The sequence below is a fragment of the Acanthochromis polyacanthus genome, chromosome 17, assembly GCF_021347895.1.
Source record: "Acanthochromis polyacanthus isolate Apoly-LR-REF ecotype Palm Island chromosome 17, KAUST_Apoly_ChrSc, whole genome shotgun sequence".
Classification (NCBI taxonomy): Eukaryota; Metazoa; Chordata; class Actinopteri; family Pomacentridae; genus Acanthochromis; species Acanthochromis polyacanthus.
Genome location: NC_067129.1, coordinates 1,226,637 through 1,253,272, shown reverse-complemented (window position 1 = coordinate 1,253,272; position 26,636 = coordinate 1,226,637). Strand labels below are relative to the sequence as shown.

The following is a 26,636-nucleotide window of genomic DNA, read 5'->3' as shown; positions in this document are numbered from 1 at the left end:
TCCCAAACACTTGTCTGCACATCTGGTCACGGTCAGCCGTTGCTGTGTGGTTGTGTTGTGTGTTAAGTGCACTTTTTTTAACTTGGGCTGCCTCCTCATCCCACTATACCTGAGCTATCGAAGACGTTAAACTTCTCTCACATCCAGCTGTCCTTTTTCCCTCTTCTTAAAAACATTGCCGTCTGTTTTCTTTCATCTTCTGTTTCACCTTGCTGTACTTTCTTGTCTGCCCTTTTCTTGCTTCTCCAAAGAGGCATTGATTGCACCAGCCGAGTACCCATCACGGCATAAAATCACACCAAGACGACAAACTAGACTTGAAATGAGTTCATCGGTGTCCTGCAAGTCACAAATACAATCATGAGGAACACAACCGGAGCACAATTAGCTTCGAGAATACATGTTTTCTCATCTTACTGTACCAAAACTAGACATTCATTTTGAAAAAAGACAACAAGTCTTCAAGCGGTGTATAGATTTTTCAGATAAGACATTTAAGAATGATGTATTTTCTAAATGAACATGTAAGATTCCATGATATGCGTGCTTTTGTTCAGAAACGTAAAAATAAGTTGGAATAAATGACAATATCCTAACAATGCGCCTCATCTGAAAACTAATCAGCAGCAGAAAACAGGGAGGAACATATGGTACAAAACCACTGCCAGCTGCAGCGTAGCTTGGCCTCTTTTCAGAATTAAAAACCAGGTACACCTGATGAAGGTCGGACAGACTGAAACACCAAAATGAAATAAATATTTCAGCAGCAAGCGAGACGGCGTGTGGGAGTTCTACTTATCGTGTCTCTCCAACGCATCTGTCGCTCATTTAGATGGGAAAGTTTGCTGAATACCTCTTTTTTTTAATTAAAATCAAAAATTTCTGACCTGTTTTTGAAGTTTTACAGTTTTAGCTGCTGATACGGTGGAAAAGTTGGAATGAAAACAAGTTTTTGTTTTTTTTTATTAACAGTAGTGAGAAATGAAGAATAGATCCAGCTCTGATTTTAAAACTAGGGTGTAACCATCAGGACAGAATAGAAACAGTGTTTTGTTTTCTGTTTGGACCATGCAATCGGATGTGATCCCTCACTGGCTTCCCACCTGTTAAAGCTGATTGATTTAACACCAAGACTGAATGCCAGATAATGAGCAGTTTAAAAAAAAAACAGCACATTTATAAAGATAATTCTCAGTACATACGTAACCACTAAATTCAAATTCCTCTTCTGTGTGCTCTGTAGTTAAACGAGACACTTCCCTGATGTCCTTAAATGAGAGAGAAATGACGTGAAATGAGGATTCCTTTCAAATGCAAAACACGTATCTTAAGAAAAGCGTAGAATGCGTAAAACCTGTGATGTTTCATTAGGATGCTTCTATTCCAGCTTTTAAAAGTTCAGTATGTCACATTTTACCAAAAACAAACTTGAGGCTCATAGATAGCTTCGTTTCTTCCTAAGTGGATCAGCAAAGGCTTCATTCTGACTTTAATTTTTACTTTATATGCGTGTCACTGCTTCACGTCTTCCCCCCCTCTTTTCTCTTTAATTCATATCACAAACTCCCCCATTGCTTCCATCTTCTCTGTCGCACATCCCCCTCTTATTTCCTCTTCATTCTTTCTGTCAGCCTCTATCTTCCCTTTCCACTGCCAGGTTTAGTGGGTGTCACATTTCAGGATCCATGACTGACCTGAATATGCAGTGTCTGGCCTAGTTAGGTGGGGATGCAGCCCTCTCAGTCTTTGCATGGTGCCACTTCCAACTGGATTAATTTTTTTTTTCTGTTCTGTACTGGAGACCCTAAAAGGCAACTGCTGCCAGTGCATGGCACATGAAGAAACCAGTTATTTTCTTTTTCATGCGCTTGCTGGGCCACAGCCATCTAGCAGTGGGAGGTTTGGATCACTTATAAATCTACCAGAGCAGGAGTTCACATGGGCTTCGTCCAAGCCAGTCCCCCCTTTAATTCCCGTAATTGCTTTCATTTAATTTTTTTGTTTGGGTGATATTTTAGTCTTACTTCCAAGCTGCTGTTGTTTTTCTTCACTTCAAGGCACGTGGGAATTTGCTGAGGTTTATTTTTAGCTCCAACATCTGCATCTGATTCCACTATTTCACTTCCAGCCGTGCAGCTGTTCTCGGTAAAGCTCACTCAAAGCAGCTGCTCTTTTGTAAACATATACTGGCTCTATACGGCCAGTTCGCTCTGCAGTGCCGATGCAAGGCTGACTTTCAATCTGTTTAGATTCTTTCCTGTTTTGTGTTTCAAACACATGCTCTGAGAGCAGTCACACAATATATACAGCCACGTAAATATCCTCTCCTCAGTAATTTAAATGCATTTTAGCATGAAGGATCTCTGAAAACATCTCAGCGTCAAGTTTTGTCTTGGTTAGAAAACTGATCTGTTGAATCTGCTGCGTCAGAATCATTTATTTCATTTGGCTTCTGCAGCTTCTACAGGTACAGCTTGGCTGCATTTTCATGCACAGACTCAGAAAAAGGCAAAATGCTGCCCAGCTGTGGAGCGATAAAAGGCCGTCTTGAGCCTCCGATGCCAAAAAGTGTGGCTCAAATTCAACTATATGGACACAAAGATGTCAGATATCGACAGGTGATCCATCCAAATCTCCCCAGCTAAGGTTGACATTAGGATAAAACTACAAAACAACAACTATTAACTTGTTCCGGGTTGTATAACATGAGGTCGCCCATCCATTCATGTCACAGACTTGACCTTCATAACCAGCTTCTGTTTTGGATGTGTGGTTTTGCATGGGCCGCTCTCCTGCCATGACCAGTGGTGTAAAGGTAGAAGAGGCTCCGCTGAGAACATTTTCTCATCTTCTCCTTTCTGCACATTTATGCCAATCAGAAGTATTTCTAGTAGCGGACTTCTTGTATAACCGAGGACCAGAGTGAACAAAACAGTATGTGAGCACGACAGTTTCCTTTTCATTTAACCGCAAAAGAAAAGCCTCGATGATGTTTTGATCTCTTTTGTTCGAGCTCTAATCTTCAGATATTTCAGGAGATGACTTCACTTTCAACCTTGTCTTCTGCAAAATGTCATTTCTATTCTACTGAATTGCAACACAAAGTAAGTTCTGACAGAAATGCAACACCTCCCATGAGACAATTAGACATTTCCTATGAATGTAGCTGCAAAATTGCGAAATGCAAATCATTTAAAAATGCGCCTGATGAATGAACTTCAGCTCTGTTCACACCTGGCATCAGCATTTATCTCGGGTTATCTGATCACAATGCTTCAGATGGTCATTTTATTGAACCTCGTGCAGTGTCTGGCCTCTTTTTGTGTCCTGGCACATTTTCACTCACTGTGGACTCATTTTTTACTGTGATACAAACACCCACACCTCTCTGGAAACAGAACAGCCACGGCTAGCAGTAGGAAGAACTCAGAAATGTCTTTTTTGTGTAGTTTCACACAGTTATGATGCCATGAATCATAAAAAAAGAACAAGCAAAAGTTGATTGTCTCTTTTAGAATTGTTGGAAATTGGACATGAAATGAACATTACAGCATGTTTTTGCAAGTGCCCAGGAGTATAACCAAGACTGGAGAAAACTGCCTCTACATGTAAATATTAAGCTGTTTTTCATTGGTTTAAATTTGTGCCTCCTGTTGGCCCCGTGCAAACACAGCCTGCAGTTCAACCTAAAAGTTCCTGCATTTCTGTCATGTGACTCGTGGCTTTTTGGTTGCACTGAGGAACGCTGAATTTTTTTAGTTTTTTGCAGAATCTGGCACAAATGGTTTGTTTTTCTTTTTATTAATGACACTGCAAAAACTCATAATCTTACCAAGTCTGTTTGTCTTATTTTTTAGTGAAATGCCTCATTCCACTTTATTTAAGATAAATTCACTTAATAAGTGACAATTTAGCAGATGGAGGGACTTGTTTTAAGACAACGCATCTTAAATATCCGGTTAAGTCAAACAATCTTGAAATTATCTTATTTTAACCCTCCTGTCATCCTGCGGTTCAAATTGACCCATTTTATAGTTTAAAAATGTGGAAAATATATATATATATATTTTTTTTTTTTCATGGTGAAAAGTTCCACATTTTCAATTTTTTGGGGTAAATTTTTGAATATTTTTTGGGTGGAAAAAAAGAAACGTTAAAAACCAAGTTTCTTTACAAACATTCAGAAAAAAATCAACCAATCAAAATTCGCTGGATTTTGATTGATTTTTTTCCCAAATGTTCTTAAAGAAAATTTTACAACTTTTACTGATATATATGAAATCACTTTAGATATTTTTAGGATTTTTAAATTTTTTGGAAGATTTTTATTATTTTTTTGGAAATATTTGCAATTTTTAGAATTTTTTAATGTTTATTTCTTGACAAATATGGGGATTTTTTTTTTTTTAAATAAAACTTTTAAGGGAAACTTTTAAGGAATTTTCTTCCCGAAGGTTTTGTAAATTTTTATAAATTTGGGGATTTTTTTTGCTGAATGTCTGGATTTTTTAAGAGGAGGAAACAATATTTTTTGATTCCATAAATGAGGACAACAGGAGGGTTATGACAGCTAAGCTTGACAATCCTGCTCAAACAGAGCTTAAAATAAGTTTTCCAGCTAATTTTATGATCACAATATTCTAAATATCACATCTTATTTCAAGAAATCTTACCAAGTCATTTTTCACTTCTACTGGCAGATTTTTCATTTATTTCAAGGTAAAAGTTCTTTGAAATAAGTTTTTCTTTTTTTTTGTTTTGAGAGGGACGTTTTTTCCAGAAACAGATTAAAGTGATTTTAGTTTTCAATATCATGATTTTTAAGCTTCGATTTGTTTTTTTTTGTTTTTTTTTACCAGTGACACCAAAAGTTAAACATAATCAGTTTCAGGACTGTCAAAAGGTTAAAAGTCTGCAGATTTTTCATGTTTTTGCAGGTTTCGGCTCTCATACATGCTGCAATTTAGGCATTTTTCTTTGCGATAACATATTTTTCACATCTCTTGTGCCTCAGAGGGTCATTATTGATCAAATAAAACACATGCGTGCTTTTGTTCGAGTGTCAGTGCCGTCATATCAACATGCAACAGGCAGCAACAACAACAAAAGCCCAAAGACATATTAAAGTTTGTCAAACATCTTGAGTGATCTGGTTTGTCTGGAACCTGCCAAGCAGACTTCATTTCCAGCAGACTTGGCACGAGAGCATTGCTGCCTCCCGCCGGTTTAAAAAACAGCGCATTTGATCTTCGCGAACAGAAAGATGCATGGTTTTATTTTTTATTTGCACATAGAGCGGGGGAAGAAAGATCCGATCACAGGTGGTCACTCTTGATGCACATGGAGATGTTTCCTAATCAGATCAGATCACACAGGACAGACGTTAACGGCAGGTGTGAACAGAACCACGGCGTTGTTTTCTCCTCAGAAGCAGTCGCTGATGAGAGGAGAAAGTCGGTCCATCACTGATTGGAAATGGTTGATTTTTGTCAGTCGGGATGCCAGCGACACACTTAACCAAATCTAAAGGCCCTGCTGCGTCCATAATTCCTCCATTAATGACCTAATGGGTGGATTAATGAGGCTTCGGGGTAAGGTTTGAAGCTTAAACTTGCTGTGTTTGCCTTTCGTTACACCACTGGCCATAAGGAATGAGAGATAACAGCCTGACTCTTTGTGGATGTGTTCCTGCATCCATCTATCTGATCCTAAACTCTGCCACTGATCTGCACCATGACTGATTCAAAGACACAAAACCTGTCCTTGTTGCTAGCGAACCTTAAAGCAGAGCGAGGCTTGACTGCAGTGTGTTTGACTCGTCCATCCCCCCCATCGCCCTCCCTCCGTGTGACCCTCCACCCATTGCCTGCCATCAAACATGTGTCATCTGCCGTGCAGCTAACATGCTACGACCTTCTTTATTTATTTTGATCCTCTGACTTAGACTTCCTTTTTGTTATTCCTCGATTCTGATAACCTTTCAGACTTGTGTTTCTGTATTTCTGACCTATTTTTCTATCTCTCTCCCTCTCTTCCCTCTTTCTCTCCTGCTTCCCCCCTTTTTTCTCCGTGTCCTCTTCTTGTCTTCCATGTGTGATCTTCTTGGGCACCTACGGACCATGACATTGCCATACACACGAATTTTCTTTCTCTGTTTTGTTCTTTTCTTGTCCTTGTCACACTTTATTGCTGTGATTATCACTCCCAAATCTCTGCTGCTGTGGATATTGTTGGTCAATAACCTCAGCCACCCTCGGCTGCCAATGTGTGACGTGCAGTCTGGCAGCTCTTCTGTTGTCCGTGGCGACTGCGCTCTGGCTCTCATAAACTGATTCCGTTCGAGGAGAAGGAGTTTAGTCTGAGCCTGTGAAACCTTCAGGCCCGGGCTCCTTTGCTTTCTATGCCTTTTGACCCTTGTGCAGCCACACACAAGATTAAAAAAAAAAGAGAAAAAGAAAAAAGATGAAGAGTCAAGACATTGGTTTCATGATGTTATTACAGGGTGCTCAGTACTTGCATCATTCTCAGATTTTGGGATTTTTAGATTCTGTTCATTTCTGTTTCCATCCATTCTCATGCTGTGTGTGAATAGATCCAGAAAGAGGGAAACTTTCGAGGGTTTTTGTCGCCGTTGCAAGCTGGACTCGGGTGCTCTATCAGGATAAAACGTAGACAAAGTACTGTAGCTTTGTTTTAGGTTTGATTAGTAACACATTCATAATGCCTTAATGTGATCTGAAGAGAAACAGACGAATTACCTTACTCTGTTTAATTACGATGTTTTAACCGGAAATGGCAACCGTCTAAAGGTTTTTATTTTGGCCTTTACTGCCAATTAACAGACACATCATTCCACTGTTATGTCACAGATGACATAAAAAAAAAAAAACAGCATGAACACTGCATGAAAGCTGACACAAGGCATGATCCAGTATTCATGAATGTGCTATGCAGCTGCTTCCAAGCTCCCCAGTCAAGCATTATGAATGTGTTAAACAGGAGACGAGTAGAAAAGCTGTGCCTAATTTCTGTTCTTTTGGATACAAGCTTGAAATGTCCTGCTGTAAAAAAAAAAAAAACGAAGGAAGACGACATACGCGGAGAAATTTCCTATTGGTTCTGGTCAGAGTATTCTTTTAATTCCTGTTTGTTTTGTTTGTTTGTTTGTTTGTTTTTCCCAGACACTTTCTTGCTTTATTCGACGTTAAATTCTGCTCACTTTCCGGCACATTGTTATGTAATCGCCTTGTCGGGGAGAGGAGGGGAAGGTCGTGCAGAGAAACTAATCATGTTTTGTGACAAAAGTGTACATACTCTTTTCAAACTGATATTCAAAAGATGCGAGGAATCAGCTGTTTATTTTGACGACTCATCTTCTCTTTTTACCTGGAAGCGGAGAAATGTCTGAAAAGCGTAAATGCACACAGCTGTTAAACACTGAAGAAGAAGAAAAAAACGTTTCATTTTCAATAATGTGAACTTATTTTATTCTCTGAGACATTTTTGTAAGTGCATATCAGTGTGTTTCCATGTAACCATTGTAGGGTTGAAATAAATTGTGTTTCTTTTTCTTTCATGAAAGTAATGGCTTTCTGAGGCTTTAGCGACTAAATGTGACACAGTGATGATTTTCTTTCTCTTTTTTTTGTCTGACTGTTCTGGGAAGCTGATTGTGAAGCTGATTTTCGCCCCCCCCCCCCCCCCCCCCCCCCCCCTCCTTTTGATTTCTTTTCTCTCTGGAGCTTTAACAAAATGTCTGTATTCTGCATTCAGTGTTGCATTACACCACACATGACTGTTAAACCCAGATGTTGAAAGATTAGAAGCGTGGCTGCAGCCTAAGCGGAGGAGATAAGGTGTGCATTGCGAACAAAAAGACGGAACAAATGGTAAACTGTGCATCACGTAGAGGCTTTGCAGCAGCACTAAAAAACAGATTTTGTTATGCAACCGTCATCTCAGCGGTGTAATTACAGCGATGTGCCGCGGCCGCTGAATCCCTGACGGCTTGCAGGGCAGATTCTGGGTAGCGACCACAATGTGAGCCAGAAAATAATGTGTGCGGCGCTTGGTCAGAAACAACACAGAAATCCGAGTCGATGCCGTCCAAATTAGATGATAAAATATCTTCTGCTGTCATTTCCTTCCAGAGCAGCTCACAGTAACTGATGTCACCATTGGCCAGACAACACTGTGCCTTCGAAAGCAGTCAGACCCGCTGCTGCAGAGGGATTCTGAGTGTTTTTGCGGCTCTGGTTAAGTGTCAGATCACAGTTTAAGACACAGAAATGACTTTTGCACTCAGGGCGGGTGTAATGTACCCAGTGGCGCACCATCCACTGGTACATTAGCTCTGCCTTTGCTCCTGGCAGATCAGCGTCATAGTTCACACGGCCCCCGAAGGTCTTTGTCTGTTGAACATTAACACGTCGTTTTAGGCATCTCTACAAATGACTCACTGTCGTTTTTTCTCGGAACAGCAGTCTCGCTATCGAGGAAGACGAGCAATAACTTTAGGCCATATTCAAAGCTCTTAACGCTCGTAATCAAGAGCTGTAGATTTTTAAAAAAACACAACTACACTGTAACAAATTTCTGTAAATTTACGGTGAATTTATAACAGTATCTTACTGTTTTTTTATAATAAATGTAAAATACTGTTAAATAGTCATCCACAGCATGTAAATTAACAGTTAAATCAGTCAGTTAACAATAACAGTAGATAACTGTAATTTAACAGTATAAAACGGTATTTTCTGTCAAGCGGTGGAGAGCGGCACCACATCCCTTCTCAGGTCTTGTCACTATCCATCAGCATCTTACTGATAATAGTGGGCTTATGTTTCTGTTTTGATGACACCACTTCATTATTAATCAAACTTTTCACATTGCTCAAGTCATTTTTGAGTGACAAGATGTGACGATATTCCTGAACCTGACTTTGGACAGCACAGCTTCTTCATCATTCCAAGCAGTCCATGTGGACTTCAACCAAAGAGGTAAAGTTATTTTTATCTCCAAAAACTGTCAGTGTCCAGTATTGTTTTGTCTGCGTGATTATTAAACAGTTGACAATATAAATAAAAGCCTATTTCATTAGGTCTGTTTCACCTGGTCAGTCTGCTAAAATTAGCAAAGCAAGCTCTGTAACTTAGCAAGTTTGAACTCAGTTAGCTAACGTTAGCAATCTGGTGTTGTTTCTGACCTTTGTCAGGTGTGTTAGCATCTTATCACTTACTCATTTAATTTCATTTTTAAGTTCTTACAAATATAGGCCAGCCTATTAACACTACATCAGATTTTCAGCCTTTCATGAAATAGTTCTTTAAATAAGGTAACACCAGGGTATCCTTTGACTCAGTTGAAGCCAGCTAAAAAATAGACAGTATGAGTGGGACTTCATTTAGGTAGGTCATAGCTGTCTTGTCACTTCTTCATTATATGCTTGCTTCAGCTCCAGCACACTAAGAACTCTTCTTTGATTATACAGTATTTATGATAAATTTGCCAAAGCTACATCCTAGAGCACCATGATCTCAACAGGCTGGCTGTTCTTGGTTGAGAACAATAGTAGGAATGGGTGCAAACAATTTCATCTGGTTTTTAACATTGGTCATAGGAATGGTCTAGTTTCACTCTGATAAAGTAGTATGGCTTCAGCCTGTTCAACGACTGCTTCAACAACATCAAGCTGAAGATAAGCTTAAAATATTTCAACTCTCTACTTTTTCAAGTGGAAGCAAGCACACAACACACAACGCTCCACTCCATTCCTCTCACTAGCCCTACTTAACTTTTTAACATGTTACCAACCTACTGACTTAGCCCATGTAAGAGGTAACCTCCTTCCCTAAACTATAACAACCAACTAACCACCCTTTCTCCTTTCTGTCTCTGGCTGTTCTCTCTTCTTCACACTTTTTATTTTCTCTCTCCCTTGAACAGTTTATTGCTCTGGCCCTTTTCTCTCCCCTCATACTTATGTTTCTTTCTCTCCCTCATTAGTCTGTTTCACATTTTTATATTTTACCAGTGACGTTGTGTTGCTAAATTTTTGCTTGTCTGTTTGTTTTACAGGCACTAGTCATCAGTGATTGAGGATTCCAGCCAAATGCTGCAGTCAAGTACTCTCACTGTTCACTCTGTCTTCCTCCTTCTCTTCTCTTTCTCCACTTTCACTGTTATTGTTCACATCTATATGTGCAAAAGACTTGTTTACAAGCTAGACTGTTCGATTTCACTGTTCTTGATGCTATTTTAATGCAGTGTCTGAAGTTATGCTTATTAGTAAAGCATGCCATTAAGGATTTTATTATTATGCACAGTTTCTTCCAAATAGCTAATGGAATACCTTTTCTTTCTGCAATACAAATGTTCTAAATGTTATTAGTATTACAAAGTATGCTGAGGGTTTGTATTAAAGTACAGCAATGTTATGGAATATATATTCTCTTGTGTTTTATACCTGGGGTTCTCAAACTTGCTACTTAAAGGTCTGATCTGATTTTTATTCAAGTTCAGAGTTCAGGAATGATTGGAAATAACATTTAATCAACATTAAATCAGTTCACTTGTGATTATTCTGGGAAACGGCGTTAGTGTGAGCGCTCTGTACTCTGTCAGTTCTTGATTCTTGAAAACAGCATCAGAGTGAGTGGTCGTTGCATTGTTCACTCTGTGTTACTCTCCTCCGTCTCCTCCGCTAGCTTAACATGCTACTTTTCTTCGGTGCGCACAGACAGGCGAATACTGGTAGATGCATGTTGCTGGATGCGTTTAGAAGCACAAGCACAGGAAGGTACACAATTTAAGTAAAATACAAGAAAAGTCACGTCTTGCATGTTAATAGTTGAACTTGTGGATGTTACCTGCTGTCATGATAAACATGAGGTGTGGAGGGACATGGGTCCAGATCGGTCCTGATCGACTTGTTGACTTGCCGTTCAGTCCAGAATTTCAAAAGCCCTGTATGATGTTATAAGCTACTTTTTTAATTTGTGGGGATTTATAGAAATTAAATGCAAAATAGCAAATTTAATATCCTTTGTGAATAAACTGGTGTATACTGTAAAATTACCATAACACAGTTATCCTACTGTCATGTACTGTAATCCAAAATACGGTAGTATACTGTTAAAATAAATAACAGTACATGCGCTGTAAAATTACCACACCACCCACTGTTATCCTACGGTAATATACTGTAAATTAAAAATACAGTACTATACTGTTAAAATAAATTACAGTAGGTGCATTGTAAAATAACAGTAAAATACTGGCGTCCCTGCTGCCAGTATTTTACTGTTATTTTACAGTGAAATTCGTTACAGTGTAGAAAAAGAAACACAGGTTCCTCAAAGCTCTCTATACAGTTTCCATTTGTTCAAACATTTGTTCCACACGCTGCTCTACGACTCATTAAAGTGCTGCAAGATGAGGGGATGTAATGCATAAATAACGAGACTAGAACCACCTGCAGCCGTGATCGACGACATTTCAATGTGAGAGAATTAATAAAGCATTGATACATTTTCAGTAATCACACAGATGTGGATGGTGATTGTTTTTTTCTGCAGAATGAGCGCTGCACGTTTAACGACCGTTTTCTTTCAAAGACTGAACCTGGTGCTTGTTGGAAACCTGCTCATCTTTCATTTATCATGAATTTCAGCTGAGTGGTGCCCGACATTGTGCTGGTAATGGCACTCCAGATGATATGGTTGGTGTTTACCGTGTCCATGACGGGAGTCAGATGAAAACCCCACTCCTGCAGCATTCATGACATTTAAAGTGGAAATTTTGCCATCTGCTCTTTTCTTGCACTTCAGCGTGGTGTTGAAATCCAGGAAATGTGAAATCATTAGCTCTTTTACCATGAGAGGGCATTTCTTTTATCGTCGGTTGCCTATCAAACATGTTCTCATGGGCTGTGAGTGCCTCCACATCGAGCATGCCGCGTCCCCGACTTCCCATTTGAAAAACAGAAAGTCATGAGGGTTCATCTGAAGAAGTGTTAGTCGGTAGCAAAGAGCACTTCAGATCCAAATAAGTAAATGTCAGAGTTTTCTTTCCGTCTGATTTGTAACCTCTAATGGAGGCTTTGGAGGGGATGCTAAGGTGAATGTATCTCGAGAGGCTCTCTGCCGGTGACTTACGGTTCAGAAGCATCATCAAACTTGCGTTGTTCGACCTTCTACGCCTGAAGCTAGAATAACTCTGATATGTGGTAATGCCTGGTTTCCCCAAACAGGAAAGAGAAGACAGAGGAAGAATTATATTGGCAGAAAGGGGGGAAAAAAGATCTGTAGACATAGAGGCTCCCCTCCCCCCCACACTTTGGGTAGTTTCCATCTCTGAAACTTGCCCCCCCCCGGCCTTCCCTCCTGGGTCGAGGTCGGAAATGAGATCTGTATTCCCTCAGTTTATTATCCCTGGCACTGCTGTTTAATCTCAACTAAGTTCTGTTGCAAGGAAAATAAGAGCTTATGACACCCTTGAGGTGTTCTTTGTCACTTCGGCCCTCCTGTTGTTCATCACCGCCTGCTGAGTAATGATAGCGCTGATCAGTGCTGAGTGATTTTCATTTTTGCTAATCAGGATCTTCATCTAAATGCCTGCTTCACACTTACTTGCGTTGCATACAAACAGAATATTTCTTGTCCCTGAAGCAAACGGAGCGGTCGCCCGCTGCATACAGACGACGGGATGAGCCGCTGTTCCTGTTCAGGAATTGCAGATTCACTGTCTGTGCAGAGCCTGAAACCTTTTGGCGGTGTGTCGGGCCGCAGTGATTAAGGAGATGTTTATAGAGATGGGAGCTGAAATCACACAGGATGATTTGTGTTTGGAATCAAGCAACAAGTTGTACTGATTACAGAACGCACACGTGTTGTTTCTCTGTTTGATGCACTTGATATGAAGCATTTTATCTCAAGAAAAAGCATCTAAAAACAACAGTAACATCTCCCTACAATAATTATCATAACTACGCCTTAGATAGATAGGATTCCTCTACTCTACATCCTCCACTCCATGAAAACGAGTAAGCAGTTCATATTTCTAAACCAATATACCCATCAGTTTGTAGTTCTCGTTGCCTTACCAGTCAGTGAAATCTTCATTTAAATGCCTGAAACCCCATCTAGCCTCCTTCCTGCATGAAGAGTTCCCAAAGATCTTAATCAGTCAGAGAGGGAGCCGGTTGTCAGCATCACTCTGCTTCCATGTACCCAGAAGGAAAAAGCAGCATCTTGGAGCTGATATTTCAATGGTGGTGCAGTGCCACACTGTGGCAGAGCTTTGATGGAGGAGGAGAGCAAAAAACAGGAGAATGACTGAAGAAAGTTTTCTCTGAGCCACACAAGGTCGATGCAATACCCAGAGACAGAAAAAAAGAAAATAACAGGTGGAAAAGCAGAAGTAAATAAAAGCACAGAGTTAGGACTGATTTAAAGAGTTTCAGGTGTCTAGAATATGGATTATGACATTATTAGCATGTGTGAGAATGATTTTCGCCAATAATTTGAATATATTTCAAAGGTACGATTGGTAATACGTCTTTTAAGCATGATAGTGATGCCTCAAACTGGAGGAATGCTGTCATGCTAGAGCAGTATTTAGTCCAGAAAGGGTTGCTCATCTCTTCCACATTCCTATAGCTCAGTTAGACCATCTCTGCCTACAGCTGTATGTCTTCCTTTGCAGATGGACCAACACTATCCTCTCTATCTCTGCTCCAGTGCAGCATATCACAGCACACATGTGGGTATTTCTGTCCTCTGCAAATGTTGCATCTGTTCAATCCTCACTGCAATTCACTGCACATAAAGTATTCTGAGGATAATGGTGTTTGCAGAATGTCTCAAACTCTAAAATCCATGAACACTTTGCTGTTATTCAGTCCGACCGTTATTAACATGTCGGGCATCATTTTAAACCTCAGACTGCTGGATTCTGTGATAATTACAATAGATTTCCGTCTGTTTGGACATGCTCCACTTAATGGCTTTCTAAAGACGGCAACAGCAGCAGCGTTTGATGCAAACACAGAAATCAGTAACCGCCATCAGAGTGCATCTTCCACTGCTGTAATCGCATGTAAATTGACTGGTGGTATAACGCTTTTTCATCAGCGTACGAGCGCACAGGTCTGGCAGCTCGTCAATGCTGGACAGTAACCAGTTATTGATTTTTCAGGAACGCGTTGTTTTCGGTGAAATTGAGGGTTTATCACATGCAGTCTGCTATCAGCGGTCTTCTGGGGAACCGGCTCGGTACTGTACCTGACAAGCCTGTAAAGAGAAATGTTTGCGTGGTCCATCCTCCTCCTCCCTCAGTGAGAAAAAAAACCCCTCGGCACTGAATACATGCCACTTGATTTATTGTGCCTGTTAAAATGCAAATGAAGAAATGGGCAGAGGGAGAGGAAGGAGAAAAAAACAAGTGTTGTCTGTAACGGAGCCGTCACCTATCAGCACACGGAGCTGTGGCATGCTCCCGCTATTCTGATCACTGCCATCAGAGAAAATTAAGGTCTGCAGGAGAAAAAACGGGAAGATTTAAATTAAATGTCGAGGCTGGCCGTGGGCTGTGTTTTCACTTGAATATGTATCTGTCACATGAGTGCAGTAAACACAAAGTTAACATGCTTGAAAGGCATGAAGATTATTTTTAAAAAAATGTTTTATCTGTTTTTGCAAAGTGTGCACCTCAGCTGTCTGCAGGTTCACAGGAGGCCAAACTTCTGCAAAACTTTTAAAGATCCCTCCTGGTGAAAATCAAGTTGTTGTTTTTTTACCTTGTTAACATCTCCATATGGTCTTTTTTATATGCGAGGAAACAAATCATGAGAGAAATAAGCAGCCGACACTATGGCTGAGTATTTCTGTCTTGAAACTGCAGAGCAGCCTCAAAAACACAGATTCAGACGTCCAGGGTTTCATGTTTAAAACAGCAGAGGAACTGGTGAATTACCGGAGGTCCTCGACTTACGTTGGAGTTCTGTTCCTACTGATCTACGGAAGTCAATTTTTGCCGTAAGTCGGAACATCTGCAAAAAATGTAAACAAATCCGTTCCGTTCATCACGATATCCCTCAGTTCTTCATAAAGTCATGAATACCGACGATTTTACTAGAAGATAACAGAACATTGTAACGGACTGATATTGTTGTTCATGTTGAGGTTTCAATGTTTATTGTTCAGTTCCACATTTACCTGATGTCAGTGAATGTGCCATGTTTAGTTAGCTCACCTCTGATTGGCTGAGAGTCAGCAGTAGAGAGAGCTGGGAACGGCGGCTAATTCTGGAGCTAAGTTATGGGGTTTTTCTAGTTCTTCTGGAGCTAAGTTATGAGGTTTTCTAGTTATTCTGGAGCTAAGTTATGGGGTTTTTCTAGTTGTTCTGGAGCTAAGTTATGGGGTTTTCCTAGTTATTCTGGAGCTAAGTTATGGGGTTTTCCTAGTTATTCTGGAGCTAAGTTATGGGGTTTTTCTAGTTGTTCTGGAGCTAAGTTATGGGGTTTTCCTAGTTGTTCTGGAGCTAAGTTATGGGGTTTTCTAGTTATTCTGGAGCTAAGTTCTGGGGGTTTTCTAGTTATTCTGGAGCTAAGTTATGGGGTTTTCTAGTTATTCTGGGGCTAAGTTATGAGGTTTTCTAGTTATTCTGGAGCTAAGTTCTGGGGTTTTCTAGTTCTTCTGGAGCTAAGTTATGGGGTTTTCTAGTTATTCTGGGGCTAAGTTATGAGGTTTTCTAGTTATTCTGGAGCTAAGTTATGGGGTTTTCCTAGTTATTCTGGACCTAAGTTATGGGGTTTTCCTAGTTATTCTGGAGCTAAGTTATGGGGTTTTCTAGTTATTCTGGAGCTAAGTTCTGGGGGTTTTCTAGTTATTCTGGAGCTAAGTTATGGGGTTTTCCTAGTTATTCTGGAGCTAAGTTATGGGGTTTTCTAGTTATTCTGGAGCTAAGTTATGGGGTTTTCTAGTTATTCTGGGGCTAAGTTATGAGGTTTTCTAGTTATTCTGGAGCTAAGTTATGGGGTTTTTCTAGTTGTTCTGGAGCTAAGTTATGGGGTTTTTCTAGTTCTTCTGGAGCTAAGTTATGAGGTTTTCTAGTTATTCTGGAGCTAAGTTATGGGGTTTTTCTAGTTGTTCTGGAGCTAAGTTATGGGGTTTTCCTAGTTATTCTGGAGCTAAGTTATGGGGTTTTCCTAGTTATTCTGGAGCTAAGTTATGGGGTTTTTCTAGTTGTTCTGGAGCTAAGTTATGGGGTTTTCCTAGTTGTTCTGGAGCTAAGTTATGGGGTTTTCTAGTTATTCTGGAGCTAAGTTCTGGGGGTTTTCTAGTTATTCTGGAGCTAAGTTATGGGGTTTTCTAGTTATTCTGGGGCTAAGTTATGAGGTTTTCTAGTTATTCTGGAGCTAAGTTCTGGGGTTTTTCTAGTTCTTCTGGAGCTAAGTTATGGGGTTTTCTAGTTATTCTGGGGCTAAGTTATGAGGTTTTCTAGTTATTCTGGAGCTAAGTTATGGGGTTTTCCTAGTTATTCTGGAGCTAAGTTATGGGGTTTTCCTAGTTATTCTGGAGCTAAGTTATGGGGTTTTCTAGTTATTCTGGAGCTAAGTTCTGGGGGTTTTCTAGTTATTCTGGAGCTAAGTTATGGGGTTTTCCTAGTTATTCTGGAGCTAAGTTATGGGGTTTTCTAGTTATTCTGGAGCTAAGTTATGGGGTTTTCTAGTTATTCTGGGGCTAAGTTATGAGGTTTTCTAGTTATTCTGGAGCTAAGTTCTGGGGTTTTCCTAGTTATTCTGGAGCTAAGTTATGGCTTTTTCTAGTTCTTCTGGAGCTAAGTTATGAGGTTTTCTAGTTATTCTGGAGCTAAGTTATGGGGTTTTTCTAGTTGTTCTGGAGCTAAGTTATGGGGTTTTCCTAGTTATTCTGGAGCTAAGTTATGGGGTTTTCCTAGTTATTCTGGAGCTAAGTTATGGGGTTTTTCTAGTTGTTCTGGAGCTAAGTTATGGGGTTTTCCTAGTTATTCTGGAGCTAAGTTATGGGGTTTTCCTAGTTATTCTGGAGCTAAGTTATGGGGTTTTCTAGTTATTCTGGAGCTAAGTTCTGGGGGTTTTCTAGTTATTCTGGAGCTAAGTTATGGGGTTTTCTAGTTATTCTGGGGCTAAGTTATGAGGTTTTCTAGTTATTCTGGAGCTAAGTTCTGGGGTTTTCCTAGTTATTCTGGAGCTAAGTTATGGCTTTTTCTAGTTCTTCTGGAGCTAAGTTATGGGGTTTTTCTAGTTGTTCTGGAGCTAAGTTATGAGGTTTTCTAGTTATTCTGGAGCTAAGTTATGGGGTTTTCCTAGTTATTCTGGAGCTAAGTTATGGGGTTTTCCTAGTTATTCTGGAGCTAAGTTATGGGGTTTTTCTAGTTGTTCTGGAGCTAAGTTATGGGGTTTTCCTAGTTATTCTGGAGCTAAGTTATGGGGTTTTCTAGTTATTCTGGAGCTAAGTTCTGGGGGTTTTCTAGTTATTCTGGAGCTAAGTTATGGGGTTTTCTAGTTATTCTGGGGCTAAGTTATGAGGTTTTCTAGTTATTCTGGAGCTAAGTTCTGGGGTTTTCCTAGTTATTCTGGAGCTAAGTTATGGCTTTTTCTAGTTCTTCTGGAGCTAAGTTATGGGGTTTTTCTACTTATTCTGGAGCTAAGTTATGGAGTTTTTCTAGTTATTCTGGAGCTAAGTTATGGGGTTTTTCTAGTTCTTCTGGAGCTAAGTTATGGGGTTTTTCTACTTATTCTGGAGCTAAGTTATGGCTTTTTCTAGTTCTTCTGGAGCTAAGTTATGGGGTTTTTCTACTTATTCTGGAGCTAAGTTATGGAGTTTTTCTAGTTATTCTGGAGCTAAGTTATGGGGTTTTTCTAGTTCTTCTGGAGCTAAGTTATGGGGTTTTTCTACTTATTCTGGAGCTAAGTTATGGGGTTTTTCTAGTTATTCTGGAGCTAAGTTATGGCTTTTTCTAGTTCTTCTGGAGCTAAGTTATGGGGTTTTTCTACTTATTCTGGAGCTAGGTTATGGGGTTTTTCTAGTTATTCCAGTCCAAGGTGGAGTTCAACCAGAGAATGGAAACAAAGCCGTCTGATAGCGCCGCGTGACGATGTATTCCACTCGTTAACTAGTTCCATGTAACCAGCTCTGATGTAGTGATGAAACGCCGTAGGTCGAGGACGTCGTAAGCCGAGGACCTCCTGTATTTCTATGTCACAACTTGGCGCTCTGTGGCATTTAAGTTTGTTTTTTTTTTTTTGAGCAAACTTGTAGATGAGGTGGTGGCCTCTGCTGCAAATGCAAGAATTTTAATGGAAAAAAATCAAAATGTGTAATTCTGATACATAAAAATGATTTTCTAGGGGTTTAATCAGTGACCAAAAAGGGACTTTAAAGATTCTGAAATCAGGCTGAATGTGTGTCAACAAAACTGTCCCACTTCAAAGACCTCTAGCCACTATTTGCCCTAGTTTCTGTTCACTCTATGCAGAGCTTGGAAACTTGTACAGTCAGTGATAAAAATGCCACGTAAACTGGACCAAGGAAGAAGTAATTGCAGTGTGGTAACAATGGAAGTCAGATTTACTTTATTGTGATGTAGGCTGCTTAAATCATTGGCAGATAATACAAGAGAGACCATGCTACAACATTAATTACATATGATTTGAGGCTGAGCTGGTGGCTCCAAATGACATTGGACTGGTTGAATATGTTCTTTTTGTAACAGTCTCATACCCAGGCACAGCAGAACCATCAACACAAGGAGACATCTTGACTTGCTACTTCTACAGGTCTGATAGTTCTGCTGTTTGAATTCTTCTCTGTGTGATTTCTCAACTGCACACGTCAACTTTAGGCGAACTTGCGCTGATCTGACACTAAATCCTGATGTTTTTAAGCGATAGTGTCGATCAAAGTGTGTTCTGTTGCAGGAAATATTGTACGGTGACAGTACTTTATCTACATCTGGTCCTTTATCCACGCTAAAAACAATAATCCTCAAAGTGTGCACAGAAATGCAAGAACCACCACTTACAGCTGCTAATGTCTCCATCATTCACTCTTTACTAAATGCTGCAGGCTGTGAAGAAAGAGCTTCACTGCAGTTCCAGTGGTTTGAGACTGCAGAAGGCATTTGTCAGGAGCTGCTCCTTTTTCCCACCTTCGGGTATGAGGGTATAAATAATTTACATAACCTTAAAGATGGTCCTCAAACTGCAGAGTGCTTTGATGAGATCCGTAGCAGAACCTGGCGACTGATATCCACTCTGTCCACCGCCTTAAGCAGAGTCGTAGTAATATGAGAGACTTTAATGTTAGATAAAGATCTGCATGGTGTACACCTTCATAGAAACTGTATTTTGTGAGTTTACATGCAGGATAGTCTCATTTTTTGCCCTTGTTGACACTAGTTGCAGTCGTAACTTAAGGGAATATGTGGTGACTTTGGGTTTTGACACAACCAGTAAAAATTAAAGCCCGATCTTAAAAGCGGCCCTGCATCTGGTTCCACCTTGATGCTGTTCCTTCATGTTCCTCCATGGGACTACATCAAGGTGGCTGCTTTGAAAAGCATACTGGGGCTGCACTCTGCATTTCTTAAATGACTCAATAGGCATCCAGAAGCGGCGTGTCAAGAAAGGTTTACCTGTTTGAAAAGGAATCCTGCTCATTTTTATCCCTGGAACCTCTACTGTAGGTGTTTTCCACTCTTCTCAGCTACTTCAAACATTATCGTGGTCAAAAACAAGAGCTGTGTGGAAATACAAGACTCAGTCAGATACGTCTCCATAAAAATTTAATCAGTGCTGGATATTTAAATTACATGATCAGTGCAGATATGCCCACAAGCTTTGGATTTGTCTGACAAAGTGCTTTTAAAGTATCTGTTCGCATCTATTAAGCACTATCAAGTATCGATGTTTCTCCTGTTTTGAATTGCTGTGGTAAGTAACTCAGGTTGTGTTCGTGCAAAATGAAAATCTGGGCCCACATTAAAATGTTTCAGACTGTTCCATCTCCTGCCACCGTGATTCTTCCATAACTAAAAGGAGATCAAGTGAATCATTCAGTCCAGCGGTGACAGTGGCTTCTGTTGATGTCCATTACTGGTATCAGTAGGAGTGTTTTTGCACCTGTTTTCACTTTACAAAGAAAATCAGTTAATGAAGCCCTTTCTAAATGTGTTTTACGCGCTCATAGAGGTCACCGGCTCATTTTGTTTTTGCACTCAAAGGCTGGATGCAAAGGAGGAAAGTTTGGCTAGCGCTTATTAGTCCGGATTTGAAATGTCATCAAATGCCAAAAGGAATGATGACGGCTAAGAAAGCCCCTCTTCAAATGCAAAGCCGCAAAGCCTTGAGCTGCCTTGACCTCCAAATCCTGTTTATTCCATCCTGTCTATAAAGCACATGCACGTTTGTTTGTGTGGGAATAATCTGTGGGAGAAAATAACCTGCATTTGCACTTTGCCCTCAAAGTTGAATTATAAATGCGATGAAGGTTTGCCTATATGGAGATAAACAGCTGCTCAGATAACCCACCTTTAAGTTTCCAAAGAAAGTTTGGGAGCAGCTGATAAAAAGATTGAATGGGAACTAAGAGAAAAGCTGTTAGTTTGGTCACTCTGTTGGTAGCGTGTGATAAGAATGGTAAGTGAAGAAATGACCTGTGAACTGCATTGTCTGTACTATCTGCAAATTAAAGCTCTGCTAAGGTTTTCCTGTGTAAAAACTCCCGTTACTTGGGAATCATGCATGTTTTTTTAAATGTTACACATCAATCTAAGGATAATGTCACAGTGTTTACGCTGTACACTGCCATGATGAAAGTTCAAGCAAATTCAGAAACATTATGAAAGTCTAAAGTCATAAAGGGTCAAAGCTGGAGAGTTTAAAGTGCTGACATGTAGTTTAATATCTGATCTGCATTAAATTTCAGCCACATATTACTGAAGAAGTTTTTCAAAAGTTCTGTGAATGTGCAAAATCACCTCAAGTGTAGATTTTAAGGAGTTTAAATCAAGTTTGCAGAGAATAGGATGGTCCCTGTGGCATGATTTGTCTCCAGATTTCCCCCTAAAAAGAATGATACACTTGAGGTCTTGACTGAAACCTGAAGCACTGTGTTAAAAGCTTGACTGCACTCCTCATCATCTCTCTCCCTTCTCTCTCTCTAACTTTCTTCCTCTCCCCTCTCCTCCGTGTTAAACCCTCTTCTTCCTCTTCTGCCTGTTTTGCTTGCATATCCCCTCTCCCTTGTCCTTGTCCCTGCAGACGCCGTGGACGGCGGCTCGGGCCTGGGCACCGGAGCCATCGTGGGAATCCTCATCGTGGTCTTTTTCCTGCTGCTGGTGGGCGTGGACGTCACCTGCTACTTCCTCAACAAGTGTGGGCTCCTCATGTGCATCGCTGTGAACTTCTGCGGGAAGGCCGGACCCGGGGCCAAGAGCAAGGACATCGAGGAGGGCAAGGCAGCGTTCACGTAAGCCAAACTCCATTTTTTGCAAGTAACAGATGCAGTATTTGTGACGTATATTGGCTGCACAGTGGCTAGAAGATCCAAGGTTTGTGTATTTGTCTTCCTGGGAATTTCCTGTGTGGAGTTTGCATGTTCTCCCTGTACATGTGTGGCTTTTCTCCAGCTTCCTCCCACCGTCCAAAAACATGCTGAGGTTAATTGGTGATTCTAAATTGTCCGTAGGTGTGAATGTGCCTGGTTGTTTGTCTCCTTGTATCCCTGTGATAGACTGTAGATAAAGGATAGCATGCAGATAAAATAATGGTAGTGGCTACAGATACGGACCCGTACCCGTAGCCTGTGGCCTACGGATACGGCACTTTCCATTTGCCAGACAGATACGGACCCGTACGCGAGTCTCGCAAGTCAAGAAGCTGCTAACCACTGCAAACTGTTGAAAGGTAAGCAAAGGTTAAGGTTAGGGTTAGTGTTAGGGTCAGGTTTAGGGTCCGTACCTGTAGTACCGATGCTACGGGTCCGTACCTCGAGCATCTACCGGGAGTCACGTGACCAGATCTCGCGTATCTGATTGGCAAATGGAAAGTGCCGTATCCGTAGGCCACAGGCTACGGGTACGGGTCCGTACCTCTAGCAACTACCAAAATCAATGTGTAGCTGATCCAGATATTGATAATCTGCTGAGTTTCAGTCGAAAGCAACTGGACTTCTCCTTTGGTTCTTGGATGGTCCGCCTCTGATCCAAGACGTTGAGTAGAGATGGAATAACCTCTTGACTAAAAAGTGGAATGTCTTCAAGAACCTAAAAGAGAAGTCCAGTCGCCTCCTGCTGAAGCTCTCAGTGTTGGTGAGTAGTTAAACTTAGAGTACGTACCAACTCTTTTCCTCAGTAGTTTGAGACCAAAACAAAGCTAAAAACGGAGCAAGTATTGGACTTGAAGTTATCAGGTGAAGTCAAGTGTGAATCTAAATGAGTTCTAATGTTGTTCTGTCTGCTGGACATTCTTTTGGGAAAAAAACTTGTTGTAAAAAAGCTAAAGTATACCAGCAAATAAATAAATGTAGTTTAAATGAACAGGGTGTGATGAGAAGATTCTAATGCACTGACAGAAGCTACAAACTCATCTGTTGTTTATTCATTTTTTAATATGTTAAAAGGGGGGAAAAAAAACACTGAAAATCCTAAGTCCTGCCCTCTCCAGTCATATTTCGAGACTATCTTGTGATCTGCGCTTGTGTTCACAGAAAGCACGTCACATCTGCAAAATCGCGTCCGAATAACCTCCGTATACGATCATATTTCTGGCAGATTGCATCAGATAAAATTGGCACATGTAGGTGATGATGCAGGGTTGCATCAGCTGTTGCTCTCAGCAGCTATATGAGCACACGCTTCAGGAGCTGCAGTCAGGCCTCGCTTGTGTCAGGACGGCGTCTGCTGAACTTTTCTCATTTGGTTTTCTGCACTGAAGCAACTTGAGGTCAACCCTAAACGCTGCGATTAACAAAACTGTTGCAAAGAGGTCGCAAATGCTCAGTGTTTGACAAATATTTTGAGAGTTCATGCATGTGTTAGTTAATTTTGCATTAATTATTTAAAAATGCATGCAGTTACTGCTGCTACTACTTGTCGTCACGTCATTCTTGCAAGATTAGCGCTGGAAAAGAGGAATAGAAACAGGAAATTTGTAGATGCTGTGTTGTATGCACCACAGAAGCCTGTTTAGATGATGTTGTGATAAGTTCAAATGAGATTAATTAATCCTGAAAGAAATTCTTGTGCCAGAGATTGCTCAAAAAAAGTAGAAAAGCAAAAAAATAAAAGCATGATACATTACTGACGAGCATAGAGCGGCACTGCTAGCGTCCATCACTGCTCTGAATATTCTGCACTAAATCCGCCACCTTATCTCATGGTCGTGTTTACATTTCACTCACTTCTGCTTTTCTTAGTTCTTAGTTGTTGCTTGGTTCTAGTTTTGCTTCCTTGTTCTTAGTTTACCAGGTTTTTTTTGCTCTCTAATTCTTAATTTACATAGTTTTTGCCTTTTTATATCTTCTTTTGTACATTGCATTTCTAAATTCACACTATTTTTTTTTTTTTTTATCTCAGAACATTCTAAGTGTTTCTTTAATGTCTGCTGTTGCATGAAGAGAGAGTAACGTAATTTCGATTCTTGGTACGTCATGTACATATTGAAGAACTGACAATAAAGCTGACTTTCATTAGTCGTTCTAAGCTGAGCTTTTTCAGAAGGGACACTGACAGCAGCAGAATATTCAGAAGGCACTGGTCTTGTAAATATCTAATGTTTTTGAAATGCAGCTGTTGCACGTTTGATCATAAATTCTGTCCAATTTAATGAACCGTCTCTCACCATGCCGGCTTTGAACACAAATTAATATTTCAGCTAAAACAGCTCGCACGTATCAGATGTTATTGGGAGCGATCGGTGATGTGTGCAGAGCTGTGGAGTGTAGATATTTTACACCTCGCATCAAAACATGTCACTCCCAGCAAGCAATCACTTTAAAGCTGAGCACAATCAGAGAGATAACAGCCGGGCCCCAAGGGGAAAGCGACAATCAGAGCCGGCAGGTGGATGCAGGTGGAGGATGATCAAATGCCGGACTGATTGAATGAGAGTGTGTTTGACAGCTGAAAGGGCCGTCCTGGCCTGTTTGCATGTTGCAGCCAATTATTTTTAGCCCCTTTGTCTTAACGCTGCTTGCTGCTCATCACCAGGTTGCTGCTTTAAATAGATTCTCCTGCTCTGTGCGTGGAGCAAACACGTGTTTTCAGGGGTTAATCGTGTCGCCGTGGATGTAATGGGACGCGTGCTGATGCTCAACAAATGAATGCAGTTCATGTATTCGCTCAATGCTTTTTTTCTCTGCCTCGCAACAGGAAAGATGAGTCCAAGGAGCCCATTGTGGAGGTGAGAACAGAGGAGGAGAACACCCCCAACCAGGAGGGAGGAGGTCCCACCGAGCCCAACGAGACCACGCCGCTGACAGAACCTGAGTGAGTGAAGATTGTCAGGATCTGCACAGAATCTGCCTGGAGAGCAAATCATTGAGTTACTCTCAGCAAAAAACAAAAAAAAAAATATAATTTAGTCTGGTTCAAACTACATTCAGCTGCATTCACCGCTGAGCAGGGCTGGCACAGCGTAATTCTGCTGATTTAATTCTCTGCTGTAAACAACGTATACCAGGTTCTGCATCCAATAACGTGAACTTCTGGAACTCCACTGATCCGTTTGCACTGCAGAGCGGATTAATGCAGCATTCAGCAGCAGCTCTGCTACCGTCGGTCTGTTCTCAACCCCGATGTGAGCTACAGAGCTGCATCTGCACTCATCTTTTCATTTTCACTTGGCAAATGTTATAATTTTGTCTGACTTTCTTTATTTTTGCCAATTTGTTTTCATGCTGTTCCATAATTCGCAAACTTTAAGTGGAAAAGGTTCGAGAGGCGTTGCTGACTCAGGAGCGTTTCAGGTTGATGATGAAGCAAAACAAGCAGCTTAACAGTTTATTAGGTTTATATCATCAAATTCAAAGCTTGGAGCTTTTACAGGAAAATGTTTTACAGTCACCACTATATATTTCTGTGGATATTTACCTCAGCAGCGTCCATACGAGGATGCTTTCTTCTTTGTTTAGAGTTGAATCTCGCCCACACACATTCAGACCGTCGCTTCCTTCTGCTTGTGAAAAATATTTGAATCTCCTAATCTTGAAACTCCTTCATTCTTTGTTTATGGTTGGATTGTTTTTTCCTCCATAAATGTTTTGTTGCTAACATTTGGATTGTGTAGGTTTTTGCTTTTTCACTGCAGCTCAGTAGCACTTACTCTGCTTTGTTTATCCCCTGACCTGCATCTCCTTCTACCCTTTATGTCTCTTGCTGCTTGCTGTCCTTTTTTATTTTATTTTTTTTGCTTTTTCCCCTCCTCACTTTTCTGGCTCTATGCTTCCTCCCCCACCTTCTCCCTCTCCTCCTTCCCCACCAAACAGGCCTGCGGCTGCAGACACCGCCCCCCTGGTGGTGAAGCTGCCCCCCAGCGCTGCCGTTAACTCGGTAACCGAGAGCTTTAGCACGGCGCACAGCAGTCCTGCTAGCGAGAGCACCACACTAACCACCAGCGCCTCCAGCCCAACCAAAGCCACCCCCGCACAGTCCTCCCCCAAAAACACTTCCCCCAAAACTAACCCCCAGCCTGAAGTCGGGCCCCTGGTTGACCTGAGCGACACCCCTAAAGTTGCCCCCTCGTCCAACCCGACTCCCCCCGTGTCAGAACCCCCGTCTGCCAACGCCGACGGGCCACAGGGCCGGGGCGACTCAGTCAAAGCCCCCGACAGCAGCCAGAGTCAGGACTCACAAGTAGACGGCCCGGCCAAGGATGCCCCCAATGCCCCGTGCACAGACTCCACCTCACCACCAGCCCAACATGAGTATGAACACTTCCATTTCCGTCTACTTTGAATTATCAGTTCTGTTCTGCTGGCATCTCATTAGCTTCATGAGGCGCCATTTTCTAAGGAGAGATTCACCCTTAAATGCAAACGTAGTAGTTCTGGTGTCATCAGTGAAGGTCTGATCCAGCTGTTAGTGCTCAGTTACATCAAACTTTTCAATCATTTTTGGTTGATTTTATCATACGTCTCTGTCATGAATAAAATCAAAGTTTGGTTAATGTCTCTTAGAGGCCACTATGTGGAGCCAGAACAGTTGAATTGTCTTTCTATTATTATATCACACAAAAACAGCTGAGAAAGATTCACCCTTCAATTCAAACGCAGAAGTTTTGACATCATCAATCTAACTTAAATGTTTGATCGAACTCTTAGCCCTTAAGTCAAGCATTTCAAAACTTATCATTTTGGCTGATTTCATCATGAAAAATGTTAAAGTTTGGTTAATGTCACTTAGAGGCCAGAACAGTTGAACTGACTGTCCTTGTATTGTTATTTCAGTGAAAAACAGCTTAGTAAGATTCACCTTTCAATTCAAACACAGTGGTTTTTTACATCATCAATCTGGCTTAAGTCTTTAATCCAACTGTTAGCGATTAATTAAGTCACACTTTTCAAAAATTTAACATCATTTTGTCTGATTTCATC

The 26,636-nt window shown here is 40.9% G+C and overlaps 1 protein-coding gene and 1 long non-coding RNA gene across 12 annotated transcripts in view; one reads left to right on the top strand and one right to left on the bottom strand.

Moving 5' to 3' along the window:
* LOC110958343 (neural cell adhesion molecule 1-like) overlaps window positions 1-26,636 on the top strand; it is a 301,020-nt gene that overhangs the window by 264,008 nt on the left and 10,376 nt on the right. For 5 of the 10 annotated variants that reach the window (XM_051937339.1, XM_051937336.1, XM_051937343.1 and 2 more), the window contains 3 exons: window positions 21,305-21,512; window positions 24,415-24,531; window positions 25,530-25,967. In XM_051937339.1, the coding sequence (XP_051793299.1) occupies window positions 21,305-21,512; window positions 24,415-24,531; window positions 25,530-25,967 (763 nt within the window). Of the gene's footprint in view, window positions 1-6,247; window positions 11,545-21,304; window positions 21,513-24,414; window positions 24,532-25,529; window positions 25,968-26,636 lie in introns of those variants that run through there. The other 5 variants (XM_051937337.1, XM_051937338.1, XM_051937340.1 and 2 more) reach the window with 3 other exon arrangements.
* On the bottom strand, window positions 15,345-15,914 carry LOC127530505 (uncharacterized). Of its 2 annotated transcripts, none has more exons than XR_007937085.1 (2): window positions 15,799-15,914; window positions 15,345-15,441 (listed from the first exon to the last, which is right to left on the bottom strand). It is a non-coding gene; the product is annotated as an uncharacterized LOC127530505 (long non-coding RNA). The 2 variants fall into 2 exon arrangements; XR_007937086.1 differs by having other exon boundaries at window positions 15,345-15,507; window positions 15,799-15,912.